Source organism: Ambystoma mexicanum, chromosome 10 (genome assembly GCF_040938575.1).
Source record: "Ambystoma mexicanum isolate Mex_15411 chromosome 10, UKY_AmexF1_1, whole genome shotgun sequence".
In the NCBI taxonomy this organism is placed as follows: Eukaryota; Metazoa; Chordata; class Amphibia; order Caudata; family Ambystomatidae; genus Ambystoma; species Ambystoma mexicanum.
This window is the reverse complement of record NC_090932.1, coordinates 1,521,876,100-1,521,901,961: the sequence shown is the minus strand read 5'-3', so window position 1 is coordinate 1,521,901,961 and position 25,862 is coordinate 1,521,876,100. Positions and strand designations below refer to the sequence as shown.

Below are 25,862 nucleotides of genomic sequence, written 5' to 3'. Positions count from 1 at the left end.
ACAGGCAGAGAGGGGGATCGCATCTCTAAAGGTGCCATTTAGAAGTGGATTATTAACTGTATCCAGCTGTTACTCACTCTCTGAAAAGACTCTGCCTTTTACGCCAAGGGCCCACTCTACTAGAGGCATTGGGGCCACTCTGGCTTTCATTGCAAATGTACCCCTTGACACCATTTGCAAAGCAGCTACTTGGAGCTCTATTCACACTTTTACTCAGCATTACTGCATTGACACCCATTCCAAGGCAGATACACAAGTGGGACAAGCGGTTCTAAGACACTTATTTGCTCATGACCCTTCTCACATCCCACCTCCTCCTTCTGGTACTGCTCGCTAATCTATGCAAAGCATGTGGTCTAAGCATAATCCACAAGCCTCAGAAGGGATACATTACTCACCGTAATCTTATTTCTGATGCTTGTATATGCTTAGATTCACATGCACCCACCCTTCCTCCCCTGAGAGAAGGTATAGATGTTATATGAGCTTTCTGTTATCTATCTGCTTGGATACACCTGTACTCATGCTACACTTCATGCAACCTCATCTCAGAACAAAACTATCTGAGGGACCTCGACGCGTGAAAGGCCATGGGTACAGTGGGCGTCACACTAGGGATAGTATTACTGGCACGCCCTATCGACATCCCTTTTTGAGTTTCGAAAACAACTGTAATACTCCGCAGCTTCCACTAGATGTCGGCCTGTGCATAGCATGTGAATCTAAGCGGATACAAGGATCAGAAATGCGATTACGGTGAGTAATGATTATATACTTTTTTTGAGGGGGGTTGAATTCCATACCCTTTCTTTTTGTTCTTCCCTCTTCGATTTGAATTCAAATAATCACGTCTCTTCGCATTTCTCAGCCGAAGTGCACTCTTCTGTTATTAAGTACCTAGTCTCTTATTCCCCACTATGGTTGTACTGACATGTTAGCCAAAGTAGGGGAATCCTTTGGAAGACGATAAATGTCTCTACATAATATATTCATTCCTCCCTCCGTCCTTTTCATATTTGTAAACATTACATATATATATAGAGGAAAGAAACTGCACTCCAAAAAATGAGGCACTGCACAATCCCAGAGATGAAAAAACTCGAATGAAGGTACAGAAGCGAGTTTATTGAAAGTAAAAATAATGGCAAGCACACACAACAAACAAAGCAGGACGCCAAGGGGGAGACCTGAACAACGTGTTTCGCGCTTCCCTGAGTGCTTGGTCACGTATATATAAATAAACTGGGTACAATTCTGCAAGCTACTAGCCATCCATGAAAAGTCACTCACCCTCTCAATTCTACACATAGACACAGTACACCAATTCACACTCGCCAACATCAATTATTACTAGTCAATAGCTAATGGCGAGTGCAAATCTTGAGCCCTGCTATTATGGCATCATTTAGGCCAGGGATCTGCAACCTTTTCCTCTCAAGATGTTTTTGAACTACAATCTCCACCCGCTACATAGGCAGTATATATAGTACTGGAAGTCGGAACCCAGAATATCTGATGAGCCACTGGTCGCCCACTCCAGAAGCACTTGTGAACCACTTGTGGCATGGCCTTGAGTGCAGAGAGACTGGATATGTAACAATTCTCTTTTCAGTTCTATTCACCTTTTATTTTCAATTGAGAATAATGTATTCTGAACACCTAAAATGAAAGAATCGCCTGATTTGTGAACTATGAATATTTGTCGATCTTCGTTTTGCTTTCTGTCACCTTCAAGGTCTGTTTTTTCCCCCACCCTTTTTAACCAGTCAGGAAAAATTGAGCACTGGAAGGCACGTCTGTTTTCTGCGATCCATCTTGAGGCTAGATCAAACTGCAATGCAGCTGCTCTGAAAGTATCTGTTTCTTTAAATGTTGTGGCTCTTGTGGTTCCCGTTTAAGGGAAGCCTTCCTGTATCCTTGTTTGGCTGGGGTAGTCGTCATTTCTAAACCGAGAATTGTGTCTTTATTTTTTGCCCCTTGTCTGTTCCTCAAATCTCTGTTTCTCTATTGGCTCCGTGCGCTCGTACACAGCACATACTGGGCTAAAATTGAGCTGTTTCGTTTGAACTAAAGTAATCATCGGCTGCATAAATGGCAATGCATAGCCAGTCAAAACAGTGTGCATATGTGCCTGCCTCCATCGTCCCATCCTGTCTGCGAGGGTAAGCACTCAAAACTAGGCACATTCTGACGGGTGCATGCCGAGTTGACAAAGGACATGTGTACATTGTTTTGTTCTTTATAATAAAGGCTTCTTCGTACTTTGGGCCTGATTACAAATTTGGTGGTATTTTGGCAGTAAATCAGCCAAAATGCCACCAAACGAATTTTCAGTTACTGCTACTTGGTTTGGTGGAATTACTGCTGGATTCCAAGTGCTGGTAGGCAGTGTAAGTACCCATTTACTGAAGTCCATGGGCATTTCAGCAGAATTACCACCAGTGGTAATTCCACTGGCGGTATTTCTGTTGATTTGGGCGGTAAGGAAGAGGAATGATTTCTCCTCTTCCTTACTTCCAAACCCATAATTCGGTGGTGTGGTAATGCAGCAGTAATGCAGAGGTTACTCTGTTACCACTGTTTGTTTTAAACTCGTAATGAGGCTCTTTGTTGAGATTTTTAGATATCAGACCTCACACTCTGTTTTTGCCTTAGCTGTTTTTTTATTGTCGACTTAAGTAAAAAGCCCACCTATCCATATGTTCACTCACCACTAAGCAATAAACCTTTCACCTCTTCTCTGACATAAGATGAAACTTGCAGATTCACTTAATCTCATCCTGGCAGCATAATTGTAATATCATGTTTGTCAGGTATATTTTAACACCAGAGTGTATGGCATCATTATAATTAAGCCTTAGTAATCCTATAGCCACAGCAAGAATATATTTGTATCACTGAAAAATGGCTACCTTTTGTGTGACACACTTGTTGGAAGCAATGTTGTTTAGAAACTGCCCTCATGCTGGATTCTAGCAGCAGTCTAGTTCCTTATTGTGTATAATTGTTCGGAACTGTCTATTCCCTTTCCAGTGCAACACACTATGGAGTAAACGGAAGGAAGTTTTTATTTTCTTTCAGGATTGCATTGGATGGCTGAAGTATGCAAGGGTAACTCCAATATGAGAATGGGCACTAAAGACCTGCACTTATGTGTTCCTTTTCAAATACAAGACCAGAAGAATGACTGCCTAGTATGTTTGGGAACTTTCATATTCGGGCAAACTGAACTGTTAATTTTTTGCTTTTAGAAGAAACTAGCCCTTGACAGTCATCCTCACATTGCATGCTGGGACTTTTAGTGTCTTAATTAGAATAGGATGGGCTTCCGACAACAACTATCATGCAAAGACGGACTTGGCTAAAGGTGATTGAAGTCGATGGTGGTGTTGGTAATGCTTTGGCACAGCAGTTACTAGTACCACCTTGGAATCCATTAATGTTGCCAGTGTCGTACTGGGGCATAAAATTGTCTCGGGCACCAGTGAAAAAGTGGCCCACCGTTGCAAATGGCAATTTATTCCCTTTGTGACAGGCTGTTTGAGTAGTACCCAAGTGGGAGGACTTTGCTAAAATGTGATGCAAATTGTGCATTTTCAATAATATGTATTCAGTAACTCTGGTCAAAACGATTAGCCGCATGGTGAAGTAACATATTAAAGAGGCCCACATACCCCCCGAAAGTGGCCCATTTTGACCAAAAAAAACGGCCCCACACTAGACTTTTTTTTTTTTGGTTCGGGCATAGCCCTATAGGCCAGTCTTAGCCTGCACGTTGCCAGTCTTCCATTACAATTTTCTCATAAAGTGTGTATGTCAAATTGACAAAAGTAGACCATCAATTATGCATTTCATAGCAAGATGCTTCAAATACGTAAATATTGGAACTTAAACTTCCTTACATTGCATACTTTAGAAATTGATTAAATAGATCAACATCTCTGCTTGTCAAAAATCAGTTTGCATTAAATTTGATCCTTCAAGGTCCTGTTTTTGTCTTAACCTGTAGAAAACCGGGGTTGAGTTACACTAATCAAGTGCTCATGGTGATTGTTTGTTACATTGTAAATGCATGTCTGTAACCCACACCCACTTAATTATTTTCCCTGGACATGTTGCAGCATTAACATCAAAGCAACAAATAGTCAATCAAAAAGCTTCACTAAAGACACAAAATAATAAGAGCTTTCCTTGCCGTGCCCTTGGATGGAAGGGAAGAAAGGGGAAGACGGTTGTAAAATTTGTTAATATCCCACTTGAAACCTGCAATTTTCAATGTTAATGTTTAAAAATGAGCCATATAGTGTGGTGTGGTTTTCTTTTCCACTAATTTGTTGTTTTAATCACAGCTAATATCTCTGCTAGTAAAGCAGCTTCACAAGAGCGGAAGTCCACCCCAACTCCAAGAGAATTGGCAAATTCCAAGTCTCCACATACTACCGTTCCAGAACACCACCACCCAATGTCACCCTACGAACATTTACTCAGGGGCATGAGTGGTGCTGACCTGTACAGGGGACACATTCCAGTAGCATTCGATCCTTCTGGCATTCCCAGGGGAATTCCAATAGAAGCAGCAGGTAAAGTATTCCTTTTGTTTGTTGAAAACAGTAAGTCAATAAATTGTTTTTAGGGTGGCTACTTTGTATTCTCCTGCAACTGTAATGGCTATTTATATTGTATTGCTGGTTGCCAGTTGATCCGCTTCAGCATTGAGTTGGCCCTTCGCTCCCTGTGCCTATCTGCACCTCACTAATGAAGCCCATGGTTGTGTTCCTGTACAGAGGAGTTGTGGCTTAGTCTTCAAGGCAAGATTACTCCTTTTGGGGGCGGATCAAGGATTGTTTGCATATTGTCTGTTCCCTTTTGCAATAAGACAGATGAGTAAATAGCAAAGGAACTGAATGCTCCATAGATGAATCTGTAATTAAAAAGCACTGACTCAACATCTCCATTCATAACTTGTTGAATTGCCTAGGATGGAAGCTACCTGCCTAATTGTTCTTGTGTTCAGTATCAGCTTCCTGAAGAAGGACGGTCTTCAGTTTGCGTCTGAATAGTCTGAGAGAGTCTGTTGAACATACATCCAGTCTTAAGTCGTTCCAGACTTGAATCGCATTAGAAGCCTATGGCCCTGCCCCTTCATTAGGCTTTCTTGATTTTTTTGTGAAGCAAAGGCTGTGGTTTGGTTGGTGATGTGGCACCAGCTTTTACAGGTATTTGGATTTTGTTTTCCCATCATGCTAAAAGAATAAACAAAAGGAAGAAGCAAAAAAGGTGTAAATGCTTTGAATACCGCTTATTGGTCCTGTCCAACTGTATATATGTGTAATAAGCATGTTACTGAAGTAATTCAAACAGCCGAAACCTGTGCTTTTGACCTTTCAACATATTCAACTCTAGGGAGATATTTGGTAAATTCTGTATTGTTGTTGTTATATTTTTATGCTCTGGTTTCATTCTGAGAGGTGCAGTGTTTTCTTTCTGTTTCATTATTTTGATTTTTTTTTAAGTTGAAGTCTTTTCTGCTCCACTTGTGTTCGTACACCACTTCATTGTGGTATTGGCACTCTCTTCCTGTAGCTGGTCAAGTATTACCACAGCCAAGGAATCTATAAACTACTCAAAACCCCAGAAAGGTTCACACCAAGCTAGGTTAGGGTCAGCGTAAATTGCACTCTGTGGTCTCTCCAAACCTCCTTACAATCATGGTCCTCAGTCCTTCACTTCCTCCTGCCTGTTGGTCAAGTCCTGCGTCCTGGGCAGTAATCAGTCTTTTAGTCTCTCTGCAACATGTTTTTTTTTAAATCAGTGTTTTGTGGAATCTGTCCAATGTAATTGAGATCACGTGTTGGACCACCCAGACTCACCTAACACGTGCCCCAACTTGGTACCCCCTAGGTCTTTTGACAGGGTCGTTTGTAGAGCAATGGCACAGATGAAAAGGCCTGAGCTTCTCCTGGTGACAAATAGTAATCTCACATGCTGGGCATAAAAGGTATTTGACTGTAACCTTGGGTCTCTCCGCCACTTTGGGATCTTTTTTAGGATCGTGTTTCAGGGAACTGTCTCTCACCTCCATTTCCTCTTTCACATCTCATCCTTTTCTCTTTCCTCATCTTTCCTGTCGTCCTTGTTTCGTCCATCCTCGCCTCCCTTCATTCTCTTCCTTCACTGCCTCACTTTCACCTTTTCTGTTTGTACTCTCCCCCTCAGCTCTTTTTCTCCTCTCCTGCCCTCCTCTATTAGTTCAACCCATCACCACCTCATCTTGCTCTGCCTTTTCTCCCTCCTCCCTTCCTTTCTCTACTTCTACAGTTCTTCTCCACTCTAGTCTTCCTATCTTTCACTTCTCTCTCCACGTCCTCTGCTCTTCTTTCTATCCTCTCCAGCACCACTACAATCTCTTCTCTACCACTCTTCTCTACTTCCTCGTCATTTCTCGTCACTCCGCCACTATGCTCTGCACCTCGAATTCTACACATCAACTCCTTATCTACTATGTCCATTTTATATAGGGCAGTTGGGGCCAAGTAATTATGTAAGGTGCACAGAAGGAGCAAATGTGTTCTTGTATTGGATTTGATCTCTGTGAACTACAAATCCTCCCAGTGATTTGGACTGTGGAGTGGACCCCCCTGATGCTTCGCTATCCAAGCTTAAAAAGCTTGCATTTGCCATTTTGAAAATATTTTGGCAGCCTTCTGATAGAACGTCCCCAAGGCTGGAGGTCACTCTTCTTAAATTCTGTGTGTCTTCTTAATTTCCCCTGAACTTGTCATGCCCCTGTAAATGTGTAGGATCATTAAGCTTGTATGGATTTAGTAGACTTTCCTCTATTTGGTGACAATGATTCTGTAACTGTAAGATACAGCTTGCTGTCTCCCATGGAAGTGGGTCCACAAGTAGCTCATTTCTGGCACGCAACATTTGAAGTGTTATGGCAAAAAAACATTTTGGCAAGGAAATAGGGTTTCTGGGGCAGCAGAAGTCCTGCACATGAGGATAGTGTTATTTTAGTCCCATCATCTTACATTGTCACATACTCCTATGTCCCTTCCCCTTTCCTCCATACTGCATGGACGTCCCTCGCTAGGGACGGGAGACGGAACCTTTTTCATCAAAAAAATCATCTTCCTCTTTAGATTTAGATGCGTGCAGGGGCACGGCCCTGGCAGCATGCGCTTCCCTGACTCTGCCCACAGGTGCCACTCCACAGTCCTCTTTCCCACGTCGACGGGAATGTACCGCTTTCACCAGCTCTCCTGGGTTAGCCCTCTGGCCTAGTAATTCCACGCACTCTTCCCTGGAGAAGTACTTTTGTCTTTTTTTTTTCCTGGTCTTTAATCAGGTACCTATAGTCCTCTGGCGCCACGCTCCTCTCTGGCGCATGTTGACGTCGGCGGGCTTCAGCAGGTGTGCAGCCTGCGCGGGGCTCTTCCCCACGTCCGACCCCCATGCTCTATACCTCCACTGCGTTGGCCCCGACCATGGCTGGGAGGGCTGCACAGTGTGCGACGCGCTGACACCACATGCTCTGAAGAACAGATTAGCCAGCTGGATGGAGCTTTTTGGAAGGTCGCCTCCAGAGGACTTAAAGGAATTTGTCGAGCACAAGACCAGGCCCAAGGTAGGGGCACTGTTTTCATCCGCACCCCACAAAGGCGACTCCTTCCCCAGGAGGCGCACAAGCATAGTGGACCTATCATGTCCTACTACTACTACCAGTGCAGGCACCAAGGCTGCTTCAGCTACCAGCCAACAGGCTGAGGGGTCGCGAGATCCTACCGGTAACTGTGCTGAGGGACCGCAAGGTTCTACTACCGGGTGCAAACCCGAAGGGCTACGCCCTAATACCGGACAGATGTCTGAGGTGGCGCCTGTACGCAGCACTACCGGTGCCACAGCCAAGGGCATTCCGCCTACCAGGCCCCGCCCTGAGGTGCAAGCTAGGCCTTAACCTCCACCGCCAAGAGTCCTGGAGGAGTCCGCGCCCAGCGCAACAAGCGCCATGACACAGGCACGAGGCATGCAGCCAGACAAAATGGCGGCTCGCCCAACACCATCCCCCTTTGGGACCTGGTAGGGGAACGAATGTCCAGGTGGGACTGGTCATTGCCTGGCACATGGCCCACGGCATATCCTGCAGCGTTCCAGGGCAGATACACCCCGCATACAGAAAGACAGAGTGTGCCCAGGTCTCAGCAACCTCGGGGCCCTACGCCCATGCCTGCTCCACCAAGCGCTCTGCCGGCCTGTGAAGACAGGTTTCTTGAAAAATTCCTGACTCTCGTGAGGTCTCCGCAGATGGGCATCATCCTCAAGGATGTGATCGGGGGCATGCTCTCTCCGGTACTGCTGCTAGCACCCATGGCCACCCCGCCATTGGTTCCAGCACTTCTGGGTCCTTTGCAGCCCCAGGTGCCTTCGCCAGTTCCCATGACACCGGCTCCCATGTCACTGTCAGTCACAGCAGCCCTGTAGCCACTGCTGCATCAGCCTCCGGCACCTATCAGTACGCTGCAGCCACCTGCATCCAGCACTCCTCCAGCTGCACCGGACCAACAGGACACACTGGTGGACATGGATGAGGAGGAGGACCCAGACACACCATAGTCGGCCAAGGTCTTTCATGAACGGCTTGTATACCTGGCTGAGTAATTCAGGCTCCCTCAGCCCGAAGTCGAACAACCAGAGGCGGGGGTACTGGCAGAAGTTCACTCTACATGCCACGGCTAGAACAGGGATTCCAATGCAAAAAGACGTGGTGCTGCTTGCCAAAAAAGGATGGCTCAAGCCACACTATGTACGGCCTACCAATCGGCACCTCAGCGCCAAGTTTTGGCAACTGGAGGGCGACCCCCCCTCTTGCTGGCGGCGCATCCTCAGCCACACTCCTCAGTGATGGCCGCGGCTTTGCTCTATTGCAAGCCACAATCCTCATTGGCTAGATCAGCCTCTGCACTCCTGGGTAAGGAGATGATCTTGGAAGCATATGGAAAGAAAATCTATTCCAATGCTTCTCTCCATCGGCGCCAATCCAATGCTTACGCCATGCTGACTGCTGTCAATCAAAGGCTCTGGCGAGAGATCGCCGATTTCCTTCCTGGGCTCCCTGTGCAGAGCCAGGCGCACTTCAAGGCTGGGCTGGCTAAAGCCAAAATAGTAGCGCATGACATAATGGCGTCCACGGTGGCTCACATGGACACCTCGAGCTGTGCCATATGTATCGCTAGAGACATGAAGGACGGCATGGCTGTGGGCTACCAAGTTCAACCTGATGTCCAGGAGCGTATACCGGACCTTCCTTTCAAGGATGGCAATCTGTTCCGTTCTACCCCGGACCAGGAACTTGATAAGCGGAAGAACAGTCGCAGACTGCCAAATCCTTGTCGATCCTCACAAAGTCCACCCCAAGGTATATAGCCAGACACACCAGCGCTCAGACAAGGGTCGGTCTTTCGGCTGCTTCAGGGGCTTCCAGGAGAGACGGTCCAGGCAACCAGACAGATCACTGGGACAGCATAGGTGCAAGGAGCACAAGACGGCTCACAAGGGCTTTATCCAGTCCCCCTCCTCAGTCCCCCGCCTCAGAGGGAAAAGATGCATGACATAGCCACCCGGATCCACGAGTCTCCGGTGGGGGGCAGGTTTGCCCTTCACTCCCAACGCTGGCGGACAAGGTTCACAGACCCATGGATCCTGTCAGTAGTATCCACAGGCTTCCGGCTCCCTATACCTCCTTCTCCTCTCTCCTCCCTTTCCGCTTCCACATATTGGGACAGCAACTCTGTTAGCGGAAATTCGCTCGCTCGTAGAGATTCAGGCAGTGGAGGAAGTCCCAGCCTCCCAGCGGGGTCTGGGTTTCTATTCTGATTTACACCATACACAAGAAGCACCAGGCTGATCTGAGAGTTATGTTGGACCTTTCCACCTTGAACCTTTCCCTCCCTCTTCAAAAGTTCAAGATGGTTACCCCAGCGCTTATAGCAGAGACATTGTGCAAGGGAGACTGAATGTGCTCCCTGGAACTGAAGGATGCTTACCTACACGTCCTGATCTGGCAGCTCCGTCGGTCCTTTCTGAGGTTCCGGATCATGGGTTTTCATTTCCAATACATGGTTCTACCCTTTGGCCTCAATTCGGCCCCCAGGGTCTTTACGAGACTGATGAACGCAGTGGCAGCCCTACTCAGGGCCTAGGGTCACCACGTCTACCCATACCTAGACAACTGGGTCGTCAGGGCAAGGTCTCAGGAGACAGTGCACCACACCGCCTCCACCCTCATGAACACACTGCTTGAGCTGAGATTTTCCATCAATCTCAAGAAGTCACAGCTAGAGCCCACGTAGAGTCTTAACGTTCCTGGGCCTCATCTGGAATACAAGCCCCCAGGTGAATTTCCACTCGGAGGACAAGATCACAGCCATCAAGAGGGCAACAAGACATTTTCTCAGCAGAGCAGTGACCTCAGCATGGTGGTACAAACCCCTCCTGGGCATAATGGCGGCATGTGTCCTCGCTGTGCCGCATACAAGACTCAGGATGAGGCGCTTGCAGCTCCACTTCGCAGCCTCCTGGAACCAGGAGAAGAGTTCCCAGGCAGAGATGGTAAGCATCCCACCCCATCTCCACCAGGATCTAGTCTGGTGGAGCAGGGACCGCAACCTGCAGATAGGCAGGTCTTTCTGTCAACCTGCGCCCCAGGTCTCCATCACCACAGACTCGTCCCTAGAGGGCTGGGGAGCTACTTTGTGCAGCCACAACATCCACGGGTTCTGATCCCGTTCGGAGCAGGCGGCTTCCATAAACTGGCTCGAGTTGCTGGCCATCTTGCTTGCTCTCAAAGCCTTTTTCCTATGATCAGCGGCAGGGCGATCCTTATTCAGACTGACGGCTCCACCAGCATGTTTTACATCACCAAGCAGGGTGGCACCAGGCCTCCTCCCCTATGCAGTCTAGCAGTCGACATTTGGGAGTGGGCTCTGGTAAATGACATGCACCTTTCAGCAATACACCTCCCGAGGGACTCCAACCTGGAGGCGGACATGCTCAGCAGTCTGGGTGTGGACAACTACAAATGGCAGCTGAATGAACAGGTCCTTCAGGGGATCTTTGGCAGGTGGTATTATCCTCAGGTGGACCTCTTTGCCACCTGGTACAGCAGGAGGTGCCCCCAGTTGGCGTCCTGGCAGGGACAGGGTAGGGGCTCCCTGGGCGACGCTATGCAGATCCAGTGGAATGACATGAAAGCGTATGCCTTCCCTCCGACCCCCCCCTTATTCACAGGGTAATCTGCAAGATCTGGGGGGCCCAGCACCTCTGTATCATCCCGATAGCTCTGTGGTGGCCAGCAAGACCATGGTTCTTGGAAATACTCAGCCCGTTGCACCTTCCACTGGATCCAGCACACCTACTCTCGCAGCAGGGAGGCACGGTCATCCACCCTGCCTCTCAGAAATTAGCCCTCGTAGCGTGGTTCCTGATCACGTCACACTGAGGCACCGGCAGCTGTCTCAAGCCAACCTAGACATTATAAAAGGGGCTAGGAGTAGTGCTACCAGGACCCAATACAAAAGCAAGTGGAACGGGTTCTGTCACTGGGCAGAGTCAAAGGAGGTAGATCCCTTGACCTGCACGGGAGTGCAGGTAGACACATGCTGCTATTATCTAGCAGCTATTGGAGCCTACAGGAACTCGGAGGAGGCGGCGTTTTCATCCTCCAATCCGGTGGTTAAGACACTTGACGGGCCTGTCCAAGCTTTAGCCGCCCATCAAGAAACCACACCCTGTGTGGGACCTCAACGTGGTCTTGGGTGCCCTGGTGCACAAACCATTCAAACCTATGGTGTTCGCAGACATCAGGCTAGTCACCATTGAGACGGCCCTCCTGATGGGCCTGACCTCGGCACGCCGGATCAGTGAAATCCAGGCGTTGGTGTCCTCAGAGCCGTATACTACTTTTCATAAGGACAAGGTGGTGCTTAGACCTCACCCCACATTCTTACCTAAAGTTGTCTCCTTTTTACATCTGAATGAGGATATAGTGCTACCAACTTTCTTTGCAGATCCTAAAGATGACGCTCAGAGGGTGCTGCACTGTCGAGGTAAGGCGCACTCTAAAATTCTACCTTGACAGGACCAAGAGCTGCGGCAAGTCAGACGCTCTCTTTGTCACCTTCGGGGGAGTCAAAACCAGGCTGTTGGGCCTCCAAGGCTTCCATAGCTAGGTGGATAGTTTCAGCCATCAAGGAGGCGTATGAGGGGCAGCACAAACCTCTTCCAGCGAATATGCATGCCAATGCAATCAGAGCTAAGGCAACGGCTATCTCGTTCCAAAGGAACGTGTCTTGGCAGGTTATCAGCAAAGCGGCTACATGGGATATGCTCTCGGCCTTCTGCAAGCACTATTTCTTGGCTGCTGGCTCCAGGTCGGATGCAGCATTTGGTCAGGCAGTCTTAAGGAATTTGTTTTCTTAGGAGGGGCAACTCTCTACCCAGGGTCTACATTCAGTTGTTATCGCCCATGCAGTATGGAAAAAAGGGGACGAGATGTAGAAGTAATTATAAGTTACTCACCATAGTAACTAACATATTCCTAGTCCAAAGTCCCCTTCCCTCCATACGTCCCACCATCCCCCCCTAATAAAAGTGGTGTAATTAGGAAATGTTAATATTGTCTGCGCGTCAAAGGGGACTAAGGGGTGGTGCCAGTAGGTGGAGTCAGGGGAGCGCATGCTCCTAGGACCACGGCTATGCACAGATCTAAAATTAAAGGGGAAGATTATTTTTCTGGTGAAAAAGGTTTTGTCTCACGTCCTTAGTGAGGGACGCCCATGCAGTATGGAGGAAAGGGGACTATGGACTAGACATAAGTTAGTCATTACGGTGAATAATTTATAATTAACTAGGTATAGTCTCTTTAAACACAGAGCCTGTCTCTGCCACTCTTGTCATTCATTTCCCTTTGCCCATGACAATGTGTTTGTTAAATTTGCTAAACTGAAATTTTCTTATTATGCAAGAAGCACCTTTGTTTTAAACACTCAGTTCATAGACATAAGGGACAGAAAAGAAACCCACGGTTTAGTTTAGCCCTTACTCTTACGTCCCGTCCCCTTTCCTCTACGTCTCTCGCGAGGGACAGGAGACGGAACCTTTTTCACCAGAAAAAATCTCCTTTCCCTTTAAATTTAGAGGCACACAGGTGCGTGGCTCTGGGAGCATATGCTCGCCTGACTCAGCCCACTGGCACCACTCCTCAGTCCCCTTTTCTGCGTCGACTGGAACGGCATGAATTCACCAGCGCTCCTGGGTTTGGCTTCGGCTATGTAATACCACGCGCTCTTCCCCGGATATTCTATCTTTGTCTTTTTCTTTTCAATAGATACTTGGTCCTCAGACGCTATGCTCCTCCCCGGCGCATGTTGACTTCAGCAGGCATCCAGCCTGCGAGAGGCTCTTCCCTAAATCCGACCCCCATGCCCTTTGCCTCCGCTGCCTTGGCCCTGACCACAGCTGTAGAAAGATTGTTCCGCGTGCGACGCACTGACTCCATGGGCACTGAAGAACAGGCTAGCTAGGTGGAGGGAGCTCTTCAAGAAGTCCCCTCTGGAGGACCTAAAGGACTTTGTCAAACATCGCTCGATGCCGAAGGTAAGGCTTCTATTTACCATTGCACCCCATAAAGGCGACTCCTTCCCACTGAAGCTCCCGACCGGGAGGAACCTGTTGGTTCTTACACCAGCACACGTACGAAGGCAAGTCCAGCTACCAGCCTCACGGCCGAGGGGGTCTCTGGATCCTTCCGGGTTCATTGCGGAGGGACTGCAAGGTTCTTTTACCAGAGTTACTCCCGAGGGGCAACCTCCTAGTTACGGCATCATGTCCGAGGGTTCGCCTTCATTCTCGTAGCACTACCGGCAGGTCTGCCGAGGGCAATACGCCTTCCAGATCACGACCTGAGGTGCGGGATAGGCCTTTTGTTCCAACACCAAGCGTCTGGACGGGGCTGGTTCCAGTGAGCCAGGCACCACGTCTTCGGCACGTGGCACGCAGCTCAACAAAATTGTTGCCATTCCAGACAAAATGTCCGCTCATCCGATACCCTCTCTTGCGGAGCGGGTGGAGGAAAGTGTCGCATGGTGGGACTTGTGTCAACCAGGTGCGTTGCCTACAGTTTATCCATCACCAGCGCAGGGCAGGTTTCCCTGGCCCCAGTTGCCCTCAGCCACTCCGTCAATTTGTATTTGTGTTTAGTTTATTTATAAAGCGCAGCCAGGCCCTGGGGCATATGGGCGCGTAAGGTAGAGCTGGTTACAGGGTTAAACAGAGTTACGTTACAGTTACAGGAAGGATACAGTTACATGGGTATGCAATCAAAACAATACAGTATGCAATCAAAACAATACAGTCGGCCAGGTTCCAAAGTAGTTACAGGTAGGAGCTGGCATAATAAACAAGTGCATGCGCGGAAGTTAAACTGTCAGGAGTCCGTGTTATGGAGCCAACATTTCGTGCTATATTTGAACCGGTTGAATGACGGTTCTGCGCGTAGATGTGGGGGGATGGTGTTCCATAGTTTGGATGCTTGTACCGGGAAGCTAGCTCCACCCGAGTTGAGGAGTTTAAATCTCGGTATGGTCAAGGTGTTAGTTTGGGCTGCTCTAAGAGGTCTCAAGGCGGAGTGTGGTGTGAAGTGGTTAGTGAGGTATGCTGGAGCAAGGTTAGCCCTGACTTTGTGTGTGAGGGCAAGCGTTTTCAGGGATATTCTGTGCTTGACAGGGAGCCAGCGTAGGTTACGTCTGGTCTCAGATATGTGTGCTTTTTTGGGGATGTTCAAGGCAGCTCTGATAGCATTGTTTTGGACTACTTGTAGTTTATTAATATTTTTATGGCTGGTGCCCAAGTAAAGGGCGTTACAGTAGTCTATTTTGGAAAGGACTAGAGCTCTCGCTAGAGTGATACAGTTGGGTGCGGAGATGAATGGTCTGCATGCAGTGATAAGCTTGCAAGTGTAAGCAGCTGATGACACTACTGCGTTGGTTTGTTTAGAGAGGGATAAGGTAGCATCAATGTAAATACCAAGGGTTTTAGTGTTATTAGAGACTGAGATGAGATTGCCATCAATGGTAAATGCTTTGAATGAGGGATTGAGATTTTTAAGTTTGGCATGAGTGCCCAAGATAATCAGCTCGGTTTTATCGTCATTGAGACACAAGCCATGGTGTGCCATCCATGCTTGTATAACTGAATAGATTTCATTGAGGGTCGTACTGTCTATTTCGTAGTCACCCGTGATAGGAAAGAGTATCTGGGTGTCGTCCGCGTAATTGGTATACGTGACACCCAGATAGTCTAGGATATCGAAGAGGGGTTTCGTGAATATATTATAAAGTGTCGGGGACACGCATGAGCCTTGCGGGACACCACAAGGTACTGGGGCCGGCTCGGCGGAATCTGTAGGAGAGAAGACCCTCATGGTTCTGTTCGCCAGGAAGGAACTGATCCATGCCGTGGCTGCATCTGAAAAGTGGGCTGCAGATTTCAGGTGTTGGCAGAGTGTTTGATGATTAACCAAATCAAATGCTGCTGACAGGTCAAGCAATAAAAGGAGTGCAAGTTTGCCATGGTCTTTCAAGGTTTGGATCTGGGTGGTAAGGTCAATAAGTGCAGTTTCCGTACCGTGTCTTGGTCGGAAGCCTGATTGCCTGAGCCCTAAGAGGTTGTTGGCTTCTAGATAAGCCTGTATTTGTAGGTAGGCTGCTCTGTCCAGTATTTTTAATAGGAAAGGTACCGTCGTTATTGGTCTGTAATTAGATGGGTTAGCTGGGTCAAGCGTAGGTTTTTTGAGGAGTGGAATGACCCAAGCGTCTTTAAGATTGTCAGGAACTATTCCAGATTTGAAAGAGGCATTGATGAGATTGGTAATGAATGGCGCAAGATCGTGTGCAGCTGCTTTAACAATCGAGGCAGGGCAGGCATCGCCTTGGCAGTTTGAAGGTTTCAGTTTCCTGATGATGTTTTCTACTTCCCACGTTGAAAGGGGTGAGAAGCTGAAAGGTTTACAAGTCGTTTGGAGGGTTGGAGGTATGTTAGGCAGTTGTTTGTGGTTAGGGTCTGCAGATAGCACAGATTTTTTTGCGTTAATTTTGGATTGTAGACAAGCTATTTTATCTAATAAGGCTTTCTGGATGTTGCTGCACCATAGTGCGTCAGTAATACCTTTGTCAGTCGGGGCAATAGGGGATTCTAATTCTTTGCCACCTGCCACCTCTACAGCCTCCGAAGACAGGTTCTTTGAAAGGTTCCTAGGGCCGTTGCGAACTCTCCAATCCTCGGGGATGCCATCAGGGACTTGCTCTCCCCGGTCACCCCACCGGCACCCGTAGTCATTCCTCAGATTCCAGCTTCCCTCACTCCCATAGTACAGGCGGTTCCACACCAGCCTCCGCAGCAGCCATCGGCTCCCAGCACTCCTCCACCAGCTCCGCCCCCCCCTCCCTCAACCGAGCTCCCTGGTGGACACTGACGAGGAGGAGGACCCCGACATGCCATCTTCACCCAGGGCCTTCCACGAACGCCTTGCAGGTTTGGCAGAGTATTTGGGCCTTCCTCAGCCTGAGGTAGAGCAGCCCGAGGAGGGGGTCTTGGCAGAATTCCTCACCCTAAAACCCCCCTACCAACACCGGGATCCCGATACAGAAAGATGTAGTCGCCCTGGCCGAGAAGGTGTGGCTCAAGCTGCATTCGGTCTAGCCTGTCAGTCGGCGCCTAGAGGCCAAGTACAGGCAGATGGAGGGGAACACACACTTGCTTATCGCGCATCCTCAACCACATTCTTCCGTGATAGCTGCAGCGTCACTCTATTCCAAGCCTAAGTCGTCCTCGGTCACCTCGTCCTCGACCCTGCTAGACGAGAATAAAAAAAATCTTTACCCCAACGCCTCGTTGCACCTACATCAGGCCAACGCAGATGCCATGCTGGCAGCCTCTAACCAAAGGCTCTGCCGGGAAATTTCGGATTTTCCTCCCAGAACTTCCGGCACAGAGCCAAGCGCGCTTCAAAGCGGGATTAGGAGAATCCAGGCTGGTACGCAGGACATAATGGAGTCCACCGTGGCCCACATCAATACCTCTTCTTGGAACATCTGCATTGCCACAGACATGAGGACAGCCTGGCTCCAGGCTATTAAGTTTAATCCCGATGTTCAGGAACGCATATTAGACCTTCCCTTCGAGGGTAGTGACCTCTTCCACTCCACCACGGATGAGCAATTGGATAAGAAGAAAAAGAGCTTGCAAACCGCAAAGTCTTTATCCATTCTTACGAAGGCCATGCCCAAGGCCTGCACCCAGTCACTGCAATGCTCCGACACGGGTGGGTGTTTGGCGAGTTCCACGGCTTCCAAGAACGGAGGTCCAGACAACCTGACCGTTCTACGAGTCAGCATTGAGGAAACAACAACGGGGGGGGGGTAAGGGTTTTTTCCAATCCCCCTCCTCCGCAACAGCCTCAGGGGGAAAGAAGGCATGACACACCCCTTCGGGTCCACGTGTCTCCGGTGGTGGACAGGCTTGCCTTTCACATGCAATTTTGGTGCCAGAATTTTTCGGACCCCTGGATCCTCTGTAGTCTCCACAGGGTACGGCCTACAGGTACCTTCCTCTTCTCCCCTCCCTCCTCCCCTCCCACAGATTGGGACAACAACTCTGCTCACGAAGATCCGGTCGCTCGTTGAGAGCTAGGCAGTGGAAGAAGTCCCAGCCTCCCAGCGAGGATTGGGCTTCTATTCCAGAATTTTCACCATACAGAAGAAGAACCAGGTTAGCCTGAGAGTTGTGTTGGACCTTTCCATCCTCAATCTCTCTCTCCCTCCCTCTGCAAAAATTCAAGATGGTTATGCTAGCTCTTATTGCAGAAACACTCGACAGCCGGGACTGGATGTGCTCCCTGGATCTGAAGGACACTTATTTACACATCCCGATTTGGCAGCCGCATCGTTCCTTACTGCACTTCAGGATCATGGACTTTCATTTCCAATAGAAGGTGCTACCCTTTGGCCTCAACTCGGCGCCAGGGGTATTTACCAGGTTAATGAATGCAGTGGCAGCCCTCCACAGGGCCACCACGTCTACCCATACCTCGACAACTGGCTCGTCCAGTCCACCTCTCCGGAAGCGGTTCAGCATGCTGCCTCCGCACTGATGAACACACTCCATGACCTGGGGTTCGCTATCAATCTCAAGTCTCAGCTGCAGCCCATGCAGAGTCTGACCTTCTTGGGCCTCATCTGGGACACGAGTTCCGTCAGTGTCTTTCCCTTGGAGGCCAAGATTGCAGCCATCAAGAGAGCGACAGCTCATTTCCTCTCCAGGCCCGTGGCCTCGGCCTGGTGGTACCAACACCTACTGGGTCTCATGCAAGTGGTCCTTTTGGCCGTGCCCCCCACAAGACTCGGTATGTAGAGATTACAGCTGCACTTCGCAGCCTCATGAAATCAGGTGATGGGCTCCTAAGAGGAGCCAGTCAACATTACTCCCACAGACCGCAGCGTCCATGCAGTCTGGACTCGGCAGGAGTCCTGAATCAATTGGCTAGAATTGAAGGCAACATGGTTGGCTCTCAACGCCTTTCTCCCTCTTCTCGAGGGCAAGACAGTTGTTGTCCAGACAGCCAAATCCACCAGCATGTACTATGTCAACAAGCAGTGGGGCACCAGATCCCCTCCGCTGTGCAACATAGCAGTCAGCATGTGGGAATGGGCTCTGGAGAACGACATCTACCTCAGGGCGGTCCACCTCCTGGGGAATCCAACCTGGAAGCGGACAGGCTCAGCAGAGTGGGGGCGGAAAATAACGAGTGGCAATTCAACGTTGTGGTACTGAAGGAGATCTTTCTCAGGTGGGGGCATCCCCAGGTGCATCTGTTTGCCTCCCGGGACAACAGGAAACGCCAGCAGTTCGCTTCCTGGCAGGGGCAGGGCTGCGGCTCCCTGGGCGACCTGACAGCATATGCCTTCCCGCCCACACCCCTGGTCCTCAGGGTGATCGGCAACATAAAGGAATCCCGGCACCTCAGCCTCATTTTGATAGCTCCCTGGTGGCCGGCCATACCATGTTTCTCCGAGCTTCTCAGCCTATCGGACAGACCACCCGTTCGCCTACCGCTGGGCCCAGCTCCTCTCCTGGCCGAGCAGGCGGGCAGGGTTCTCCACCCTGCTTCTCACCAACTAGCCCTCGCAGCGTGGTTCCTGAGCAGGTCACGCTGTAACACTTAAACCTATCTCAGGCTAACCTGGAGATCATCCAGGATGTTAGAAGCAAGGCTTCTAGGAGCCAATATAAGAGTAAATGGTCTAGATTCTGTCATTGAGCCGACTCTAGGGAGATCGACCCTCTTAAGTGCACCATGGACGACATGTTCTCCTTTTTAGCACACCTCGCCCATTCCGGTGTGCAAGTGGATACATGCAGCACCTATCTGGCAGCCATGGGGGCTTACAGGAATTCGGAGGAGGGCCTCTTCTCCTCCTCTAACCCGGTAGTCATGCGACATCTAGCGGCCCTCCACAGGCTTTACCCGCCTATAAAGAAGCCACACCCTCTGTGGGACCTTAATGTTGTGTTGGGCGCCATGGCGCACAAACCTTTTGAAACTTTGGTGTCCGCAGACATCAGACTGGTCACAATAAAGACAGTTCTGCTTGTGGGCCTCAGCTCGCAGAGTCAGCAAGATCCAGGCTCTGGTGGTATCGGAACCCTACACCACTTTTCACAAGTACAAGGGCGGCCTGCGGACGCACCCTGCTTTCCTACCCAAGGTGATCTCCTCCTTCCATCTCAATAAGGAAATGGTCTTACCCACTTTCTTCGCCGACCCCAAGGACGAGCCTCAGAGGGTCTTGCACTGTCTGGATGTCAGACGCGCGCTGAAATACTACCTGGACAGGACCAAGGATTTCCGCAAGTCGGATGCCTTGTTTAGCACTTTCGATGGGTCAAGGCATGGTTATCAGGCTTCCAAGGCCTCCATAGCAAGGTGGATAGTTGCGGCCATCAAGGAGGCCTATGAGGGGCAGCACAAACCAATGCCAGCCAACTTACATGCCCATGCAGTCAGAACCAAGGCCACGACCATCACGTTCCATGCTGTGGCAGGTCATCAGCAGGGCGGCTACCTGGGCCGCCCCTTTGGCTTTCTGTAAACACTACTGTTTGGAATCCGCCTGTAGGTCAGATGTGGCGTCCGGGCAGGCGGTTTTAAGAAATTAATAGTTACTCACCGTAGTGAGTCTTAGTCCATAGTCCCCTTTCCTCCATACGTCCCACTATCCTCCCCCCTAATTATACTGGTGTGATTAGGCAATTCTGAATATTGTTGACGCGTCAATGGGGACTGAGGAGTGGCGCCGGTGGACATAGTCAGGCAAGCAGATGCTCCCAGGGCTGCACCCCCACGCGCCTCTAAATTTAAAGGGGAAGAAGATTTTTTCTGGTGAAAAATGTTCTGTCTCCCGTGCCTCATGAGGGACGCCCATCCATATAGTAAGGAGGAAAGGGGACTATGGACTAAGAGCACGTTAGTCACTACGGTGAGTAACTATTAATTTAAGAAGCAATGACCATAGCTGGAAACCATTGGATATCTTTACTGAAACTTTTCTTCAAGATACTTATTGTTATTGTTTGGTTTGTACACCTTGTTTACTTTGGGGCTCCTAGCTCTCCTTGTAGAGTTGCCATAACGATAAGTGCCAAAACCCATTAGTAATCGTAAAACCCTTTCACCTCCTTACGCCCGTGTGCAATCCTGAGAAGATTAGGCATGGGGTTGTCTGAGGCATGTTGGTTTAAAGAGGCCTTTAGGCCACTCTAAACTGATCCACCATTCCCATCCCTCTTAACCTTCTTTCTTTTCCTGGCTTGAGCTGTGAATTCAATTCCCGGCACTATTACGGACTCTATAGCACAGCATGGCCCTGCTTCTACCTCGCCCCAGCTCCTTCTTTCTCCCCCTATATTGCTTTGGCATAGCCCCTGTGCAAGTGCCATATAAGAAACCTTACATTCATACCAACACACTGACATTGCAGATGAGCTCTTTCTGATTTTGATCTGGGCGTTATCAGGATAGGACACGTTTTTGCACACGTATGTAACAAAAGTAATGTTCATTCTGACTAAAACATCAAAGGTGAATCGTCTGCAAACTCCACAAAGTCTTCCAAGTTTAAGTTGTGGTATGGAAAATCTTGATGGGTGATTGAACAGGGTATGGTTTGCAGATGATTGTGGGAAATGCTGGTTTACCACAGCAAAAAATGTCACCCTATATTTTTGTTTGTGTTGTAGCATTGGGACAACGTTTTCAAGGCCAAATCTTTTGTTATTGTGCCACAATATTGCTCATTGTTATTAGTAGCATGTTTCTCAAGTCCCCCAACGGCTCTCTGACATGTTTTCTGGGTTGTAGCTTTCTCTCTGTCACGTTTTCTATGTTTTAGCTTGTGAACTGAAATGCAGCTAGAAACACTTGATGTGTGCAATTATGGTTGAAGTGCTCCAAAGCTTGCATGAGAGTAGTCATGTCAATGAATTGTGATGCAAGGAGTTTTTCTGGTTCATATGTACATGACATAGCTGTCCACTTTCAGAGTGTATAATCTTGGGCATACCCCTTTCAATTTCCACATATCAGTTACTGAAGTCTGAATTAATATCACCTAGAATCAGGCTGTCCCAGGCTTGCCATTCCTGTGGTAGGGACAGTTACAGCATGTCCCTTTGCAGCAGATGAAAGCAGTGTGTGGTAGCTATTGCTTGTTAGGGGTGATAAAAGAAAACTGGGGCATTGCGCATCCCACAAACCTATTTAAAAGCCCAGTCCATGATCGTGTATGTTGTATTACTTTGATGCACAGTGTAAGCCATCTTTATTTGACTCTTTTCAGCTGCCTACTACCTGCCGCGGCATCTTGCTCCGAACCCAACCTACTCCCATCTGTACCCTTCACCCTACCTCATCAGAGGCTTCCCCGACACTGCTGCCATGGAGAACAGACAGACAATCATCAATGACTACATTACCTCTCAGCAGATGCATCACAATGCAGCCACTGCAATGGCACAGCGGGCAGACATGCTCAGGGGTCTTTCCCCACGGGATCCATCCTTGGCACTCAACTATTCTGCAGGTCATCGAAGTATGAAAACTTAACCGCCTGTCCCCGTGCTCTGGATATCCCTTGTTTAACCCTTCAAGTGCTGTTTGCTTGTGTAATTTGATGGCTGTGCTTGTTGTGAATGCCAATGTCAGAGCAGTGTTTGTGCGGTTAATATTGATGTGGATCTTGGCGGCAATCACACTTCTACTTTCACTGATGTAGAAGTATAGCAGCTTGTTATTGCACATGAGGTATGAAAACCTGCTTCCTTCTGAGATGGCATTTCACATTTTTACCTTCTCACCCACTTCCAGACGGGTTTAGCCTTTAGGCCACTCTAAAATGATCTACCATTCCCACCCATCTGCCCATCCTTCACATTATGAGAACGTTATTGGACGCTGGGTGAGTGTTTAATAAAAGAATAGGTGAGTGCTTTGTATGCAAGCTTGGATGGGTAGCAAAGTAAGCCAGCGCTTTGTATTGTTTTCAAGATCTGGGACGACCTATTATAATTGGTTATCCTGATCTGTGTTTGAGTTGTGGCATCTATAATTCGCAAATATTCTGAACACGTGTGTGCATTTATAATGTGTTTTCTACCATTTTTCAGTTGTGGCTCTGTTTCGTACCCCATGAAAATTGTTTTTCTTCCCATGCTACCTTAACATTTGCCATTGTACAGGATAACAAAAAACAATTATTTCAAGTGGTTATACAGTGCTTGATAATGAATTTCTCCCACTTAGATTCAATTCATCATCCATTTTATCATCAGACGGATGAAGATGTGTGTCAACTCTGCTAGTATTTGAATGTATGACTGTATTTTGCACACCCTTGCATGATGCTAAGCTTTTTGCCTATTTATTAGTATGTACAATCTCAGCGGCTTACAGGTGTGTTCTGTGTGGAAGCCATCTTGTCATGCAGAAATTCAATTCTCCAGGCTCAGATGCCATTTTAACAACACTGCTTAAAACCCAGGTGAATAGTTAACAAACCATTGAGATATTTTATCGGTTGGGCAGAATGGTACTGATTGCAGTCACATCTTGGGAATTCCTGTTGGGGGCTGTGGTGAACCAGGAGTCGTTGCAGGCCTAAGACGAGCCATGGTTTAAGAATGTTTATTTAAATAAAAAGAAAACGCCCATCTAGCCCTACTGCTATGAGGTAAGTCCCCTGCCTAACTAACTAAACATTAGGGTACTCGTCGAAGTCCAAAAGAAATAGTCCAAATTCTGTTAGCTAACTGGCTCTATCACTTTAAAAAAAATAACTAAAGAAAAGAGGCCTGGCCCAATCACTTGGATCCCTTTTCAAGAGGATTTAAAAGTTTGTCAGTTTCTCACAATACACCCTCTCTGTAGGTTCTGTTTTCCAAATCTTAATTCCATATAGTTCCCTCTTTCCAGGAAGAAAATGTTTTCTTAATACGATACAACCATTTCCAACTTGGTGCTTGACAATGTTCTGATTTTATACTTATTAATTGGAGCCCTCTAAGTTCCCTCTCTTTCTCTTCAGTTTGGCTCATTATCTTTCGTATTTCCTTGGTTCCCCAAAGTCCTCTGACCAGCTTTCTTCAGCTGGGCCTCTGTGGGGTATCTCTCCGTTCAGGTTTTCTTGGCTCCTGTAATCCTTGTGGCTTTCCCAGCCTCGGATATTAGTCTCTCATTTCCACAGTGCTCTCCAAAGCCTGCTGGCTCTCTAATATACTTGATTTGTCTCTAGTCAGGTTTATCTTGCTCCCATAGCACCAGTGCCTTCTCAACAGCTTTACCTCTTCAGGAGTGTTTGCTTCCCTTGTGCTGCTTGGCCTGGCCGTAGTGCACTTCCTCGTGTGGAGCTCAGAGATCTGGTGTCTCTGCTGAAGTCTGGTCTCGGCATCAGTTAACGGGCCCTGAGCCCACCATGGCTTCCGTTTGTTCCCAGTCAGGTGCCAGCGTCTTGCAATCAGTTCGCTCTCCACGCTACCGCTGGCTCCACGATGTAGCGTGACTCTGTCCCTCCTGGACGCCTACCCGTCAAAGGCTTGCCTTTGAATAGGATTCTTTCTCCTCCATTCAAGGTTCCTTATCTTTTTATGTATGTCATCACACACACAAGGGGTGTGTCATTCTTCTTCGACTGGGACGTTCACGTGGCATCCAACATTACCTGAAGCCAAAGAGATTGTAGAAATGTCACTATTGGGTGATTCTAAAACGGGGTTAACAGTCTTCCTCATTCCTATGTAGGCAGACCATGTGCTCTGGGCCAAGGGTTCCTTACTAGAATGGGAGTCGTTGTCCCCAAAACTGGAGTCTTGTTTCCCCTCCCTTGCCCTGTCGCGCTCTGAAACACTTGTGTATGAGCGTGATACGAATAAAATATCATGTATCATATTCTCAGTGAGGTCCCACTTGCCCAGACTCCTCGGGATGGTCTTGCTGAGCGGGCTTACCTCCCTAGCCTCAGAGGGGTGGCTCCCCCGTGAAGAGAACGGACGAATAGTCCAGATTCTTCACAGAGTCAACTAATATCAGGTGCTTCAACAGCATAGGAGCATGGTCCTAGTTCATGAATTGTAGCTGGTCTTTTTAGTTGCCAGATTGGAGCCCTAGAGCCTTGTAGTACTATCTTCCTCCTCCCCCAATAAACCCCAAAAGCCATTGCCACTGGATTACACATGATTGCACATCTGGATATATGTGCAAATACTGAATGATAGATTTAATGTCTGTCTCATGCTTGTAAGGAAGGAATGCTATCCACAGTAAGACCAGCACAAGTGACCACAGTTCAAGGGTGTTGTTCAACCTTAATTGGGTTTGAAAAACGCCTATCTAATCCTAAATCTAAAGATAGGAGCAAGCTATGACCATCAAATAATAACGCTGTCCTAGTGGTATCTTGTCAAAATAAAAGGGCCTATACCAGTAAACCTATTGCCAATCCTTACCTCTAAATACAAATAGCGTGGGAAACAATGTTATGCAAAAGAAAAGTGTTCAAGAAATTATATGTCAGGATATTCAAGCCATTGGCATCCCGTCCCCACGTTTTCAGCACGGGATCAGGTGGCACATTCGAGCTTAGCACAGTCTGTAGCTTCTCTAGCATGAGGGTGCAGTTCAAGACTCCAATATCATAGCCTTCTGTGCCAAAGTAAATTTGCTGTTAAGTCCCTTCTTTCACAGGCCCTGATGCAACAATCGAATAATAAAGTTCCTTTTTTTCAGGATTCATCTGCATACACTTTTCTCAGGTGATTTACTGTTCACCTTAGAACCCCCTCTGCTAGGCTCGGATCCACTTTAACACAAAGTTCATTTTTCACATATACACAATTTTCTTAGGATTTTCACGTATCCGATTTCTTGGCTGATTCACAGTTCACCCCGGATCCCTCTCTGCCGGGCTCATATCCGTTCTAACCCCAAATCTTCAATTAGTCTCCCTCTGCGGGCTCGGACCCATGTATTTATTATGACACAAACTTGCTTTGACACAAAGCTCTTAATTTATCTCCCTCTGCCGGGCTCGGACCAACTTTATCTATTTTGCCGTCATCTTTCTTTACTGTATCAACATCGAAGACTTTAGATTGTGCACAGGAATTTGCTTGACCTGTTGCAGGATCACTTCGATTCAAAATCCTTTGCCACTCTTTCACTTTTGTCAACTCTCAGCTGGACACCTTACAGAGAC

At 48.2% G+C, this 25,862-nt stretch overlaps 1 protein-coding gene across 6 annotated transcripts in view; it reads left to right on the top strand.

Annotated features, from left to right (window-relative positions):
- The window catches only part of NCOR2 (nuclear receptor corepressor 2), a 2,813,293-nt gene that overhangs the window by 2,545,290 nt on the left and 242,141 nt on the right, over positions 1–25,862 (top strand). For 5 of the 6 annotated variants that reach the window (XM_069619702.1, XM_069619704.1, XM_069619705.1 and 2 more), the window contains 2 exons: positions 4,350–4,580; positions 21,954–22,205. In XM_069619702.1, the coding sequence (XP_069475803.1) occupies positions 4,350–4,580; positions 21,954–22,205 (483 nt within the window). The remainder of the gene's footprint in view (positions 1–4,349; positions 4,581–21,953; positions 22,206–25,862) is intronic. The other variant, XM_069619703.1, reaches the window with a different exon arrangement.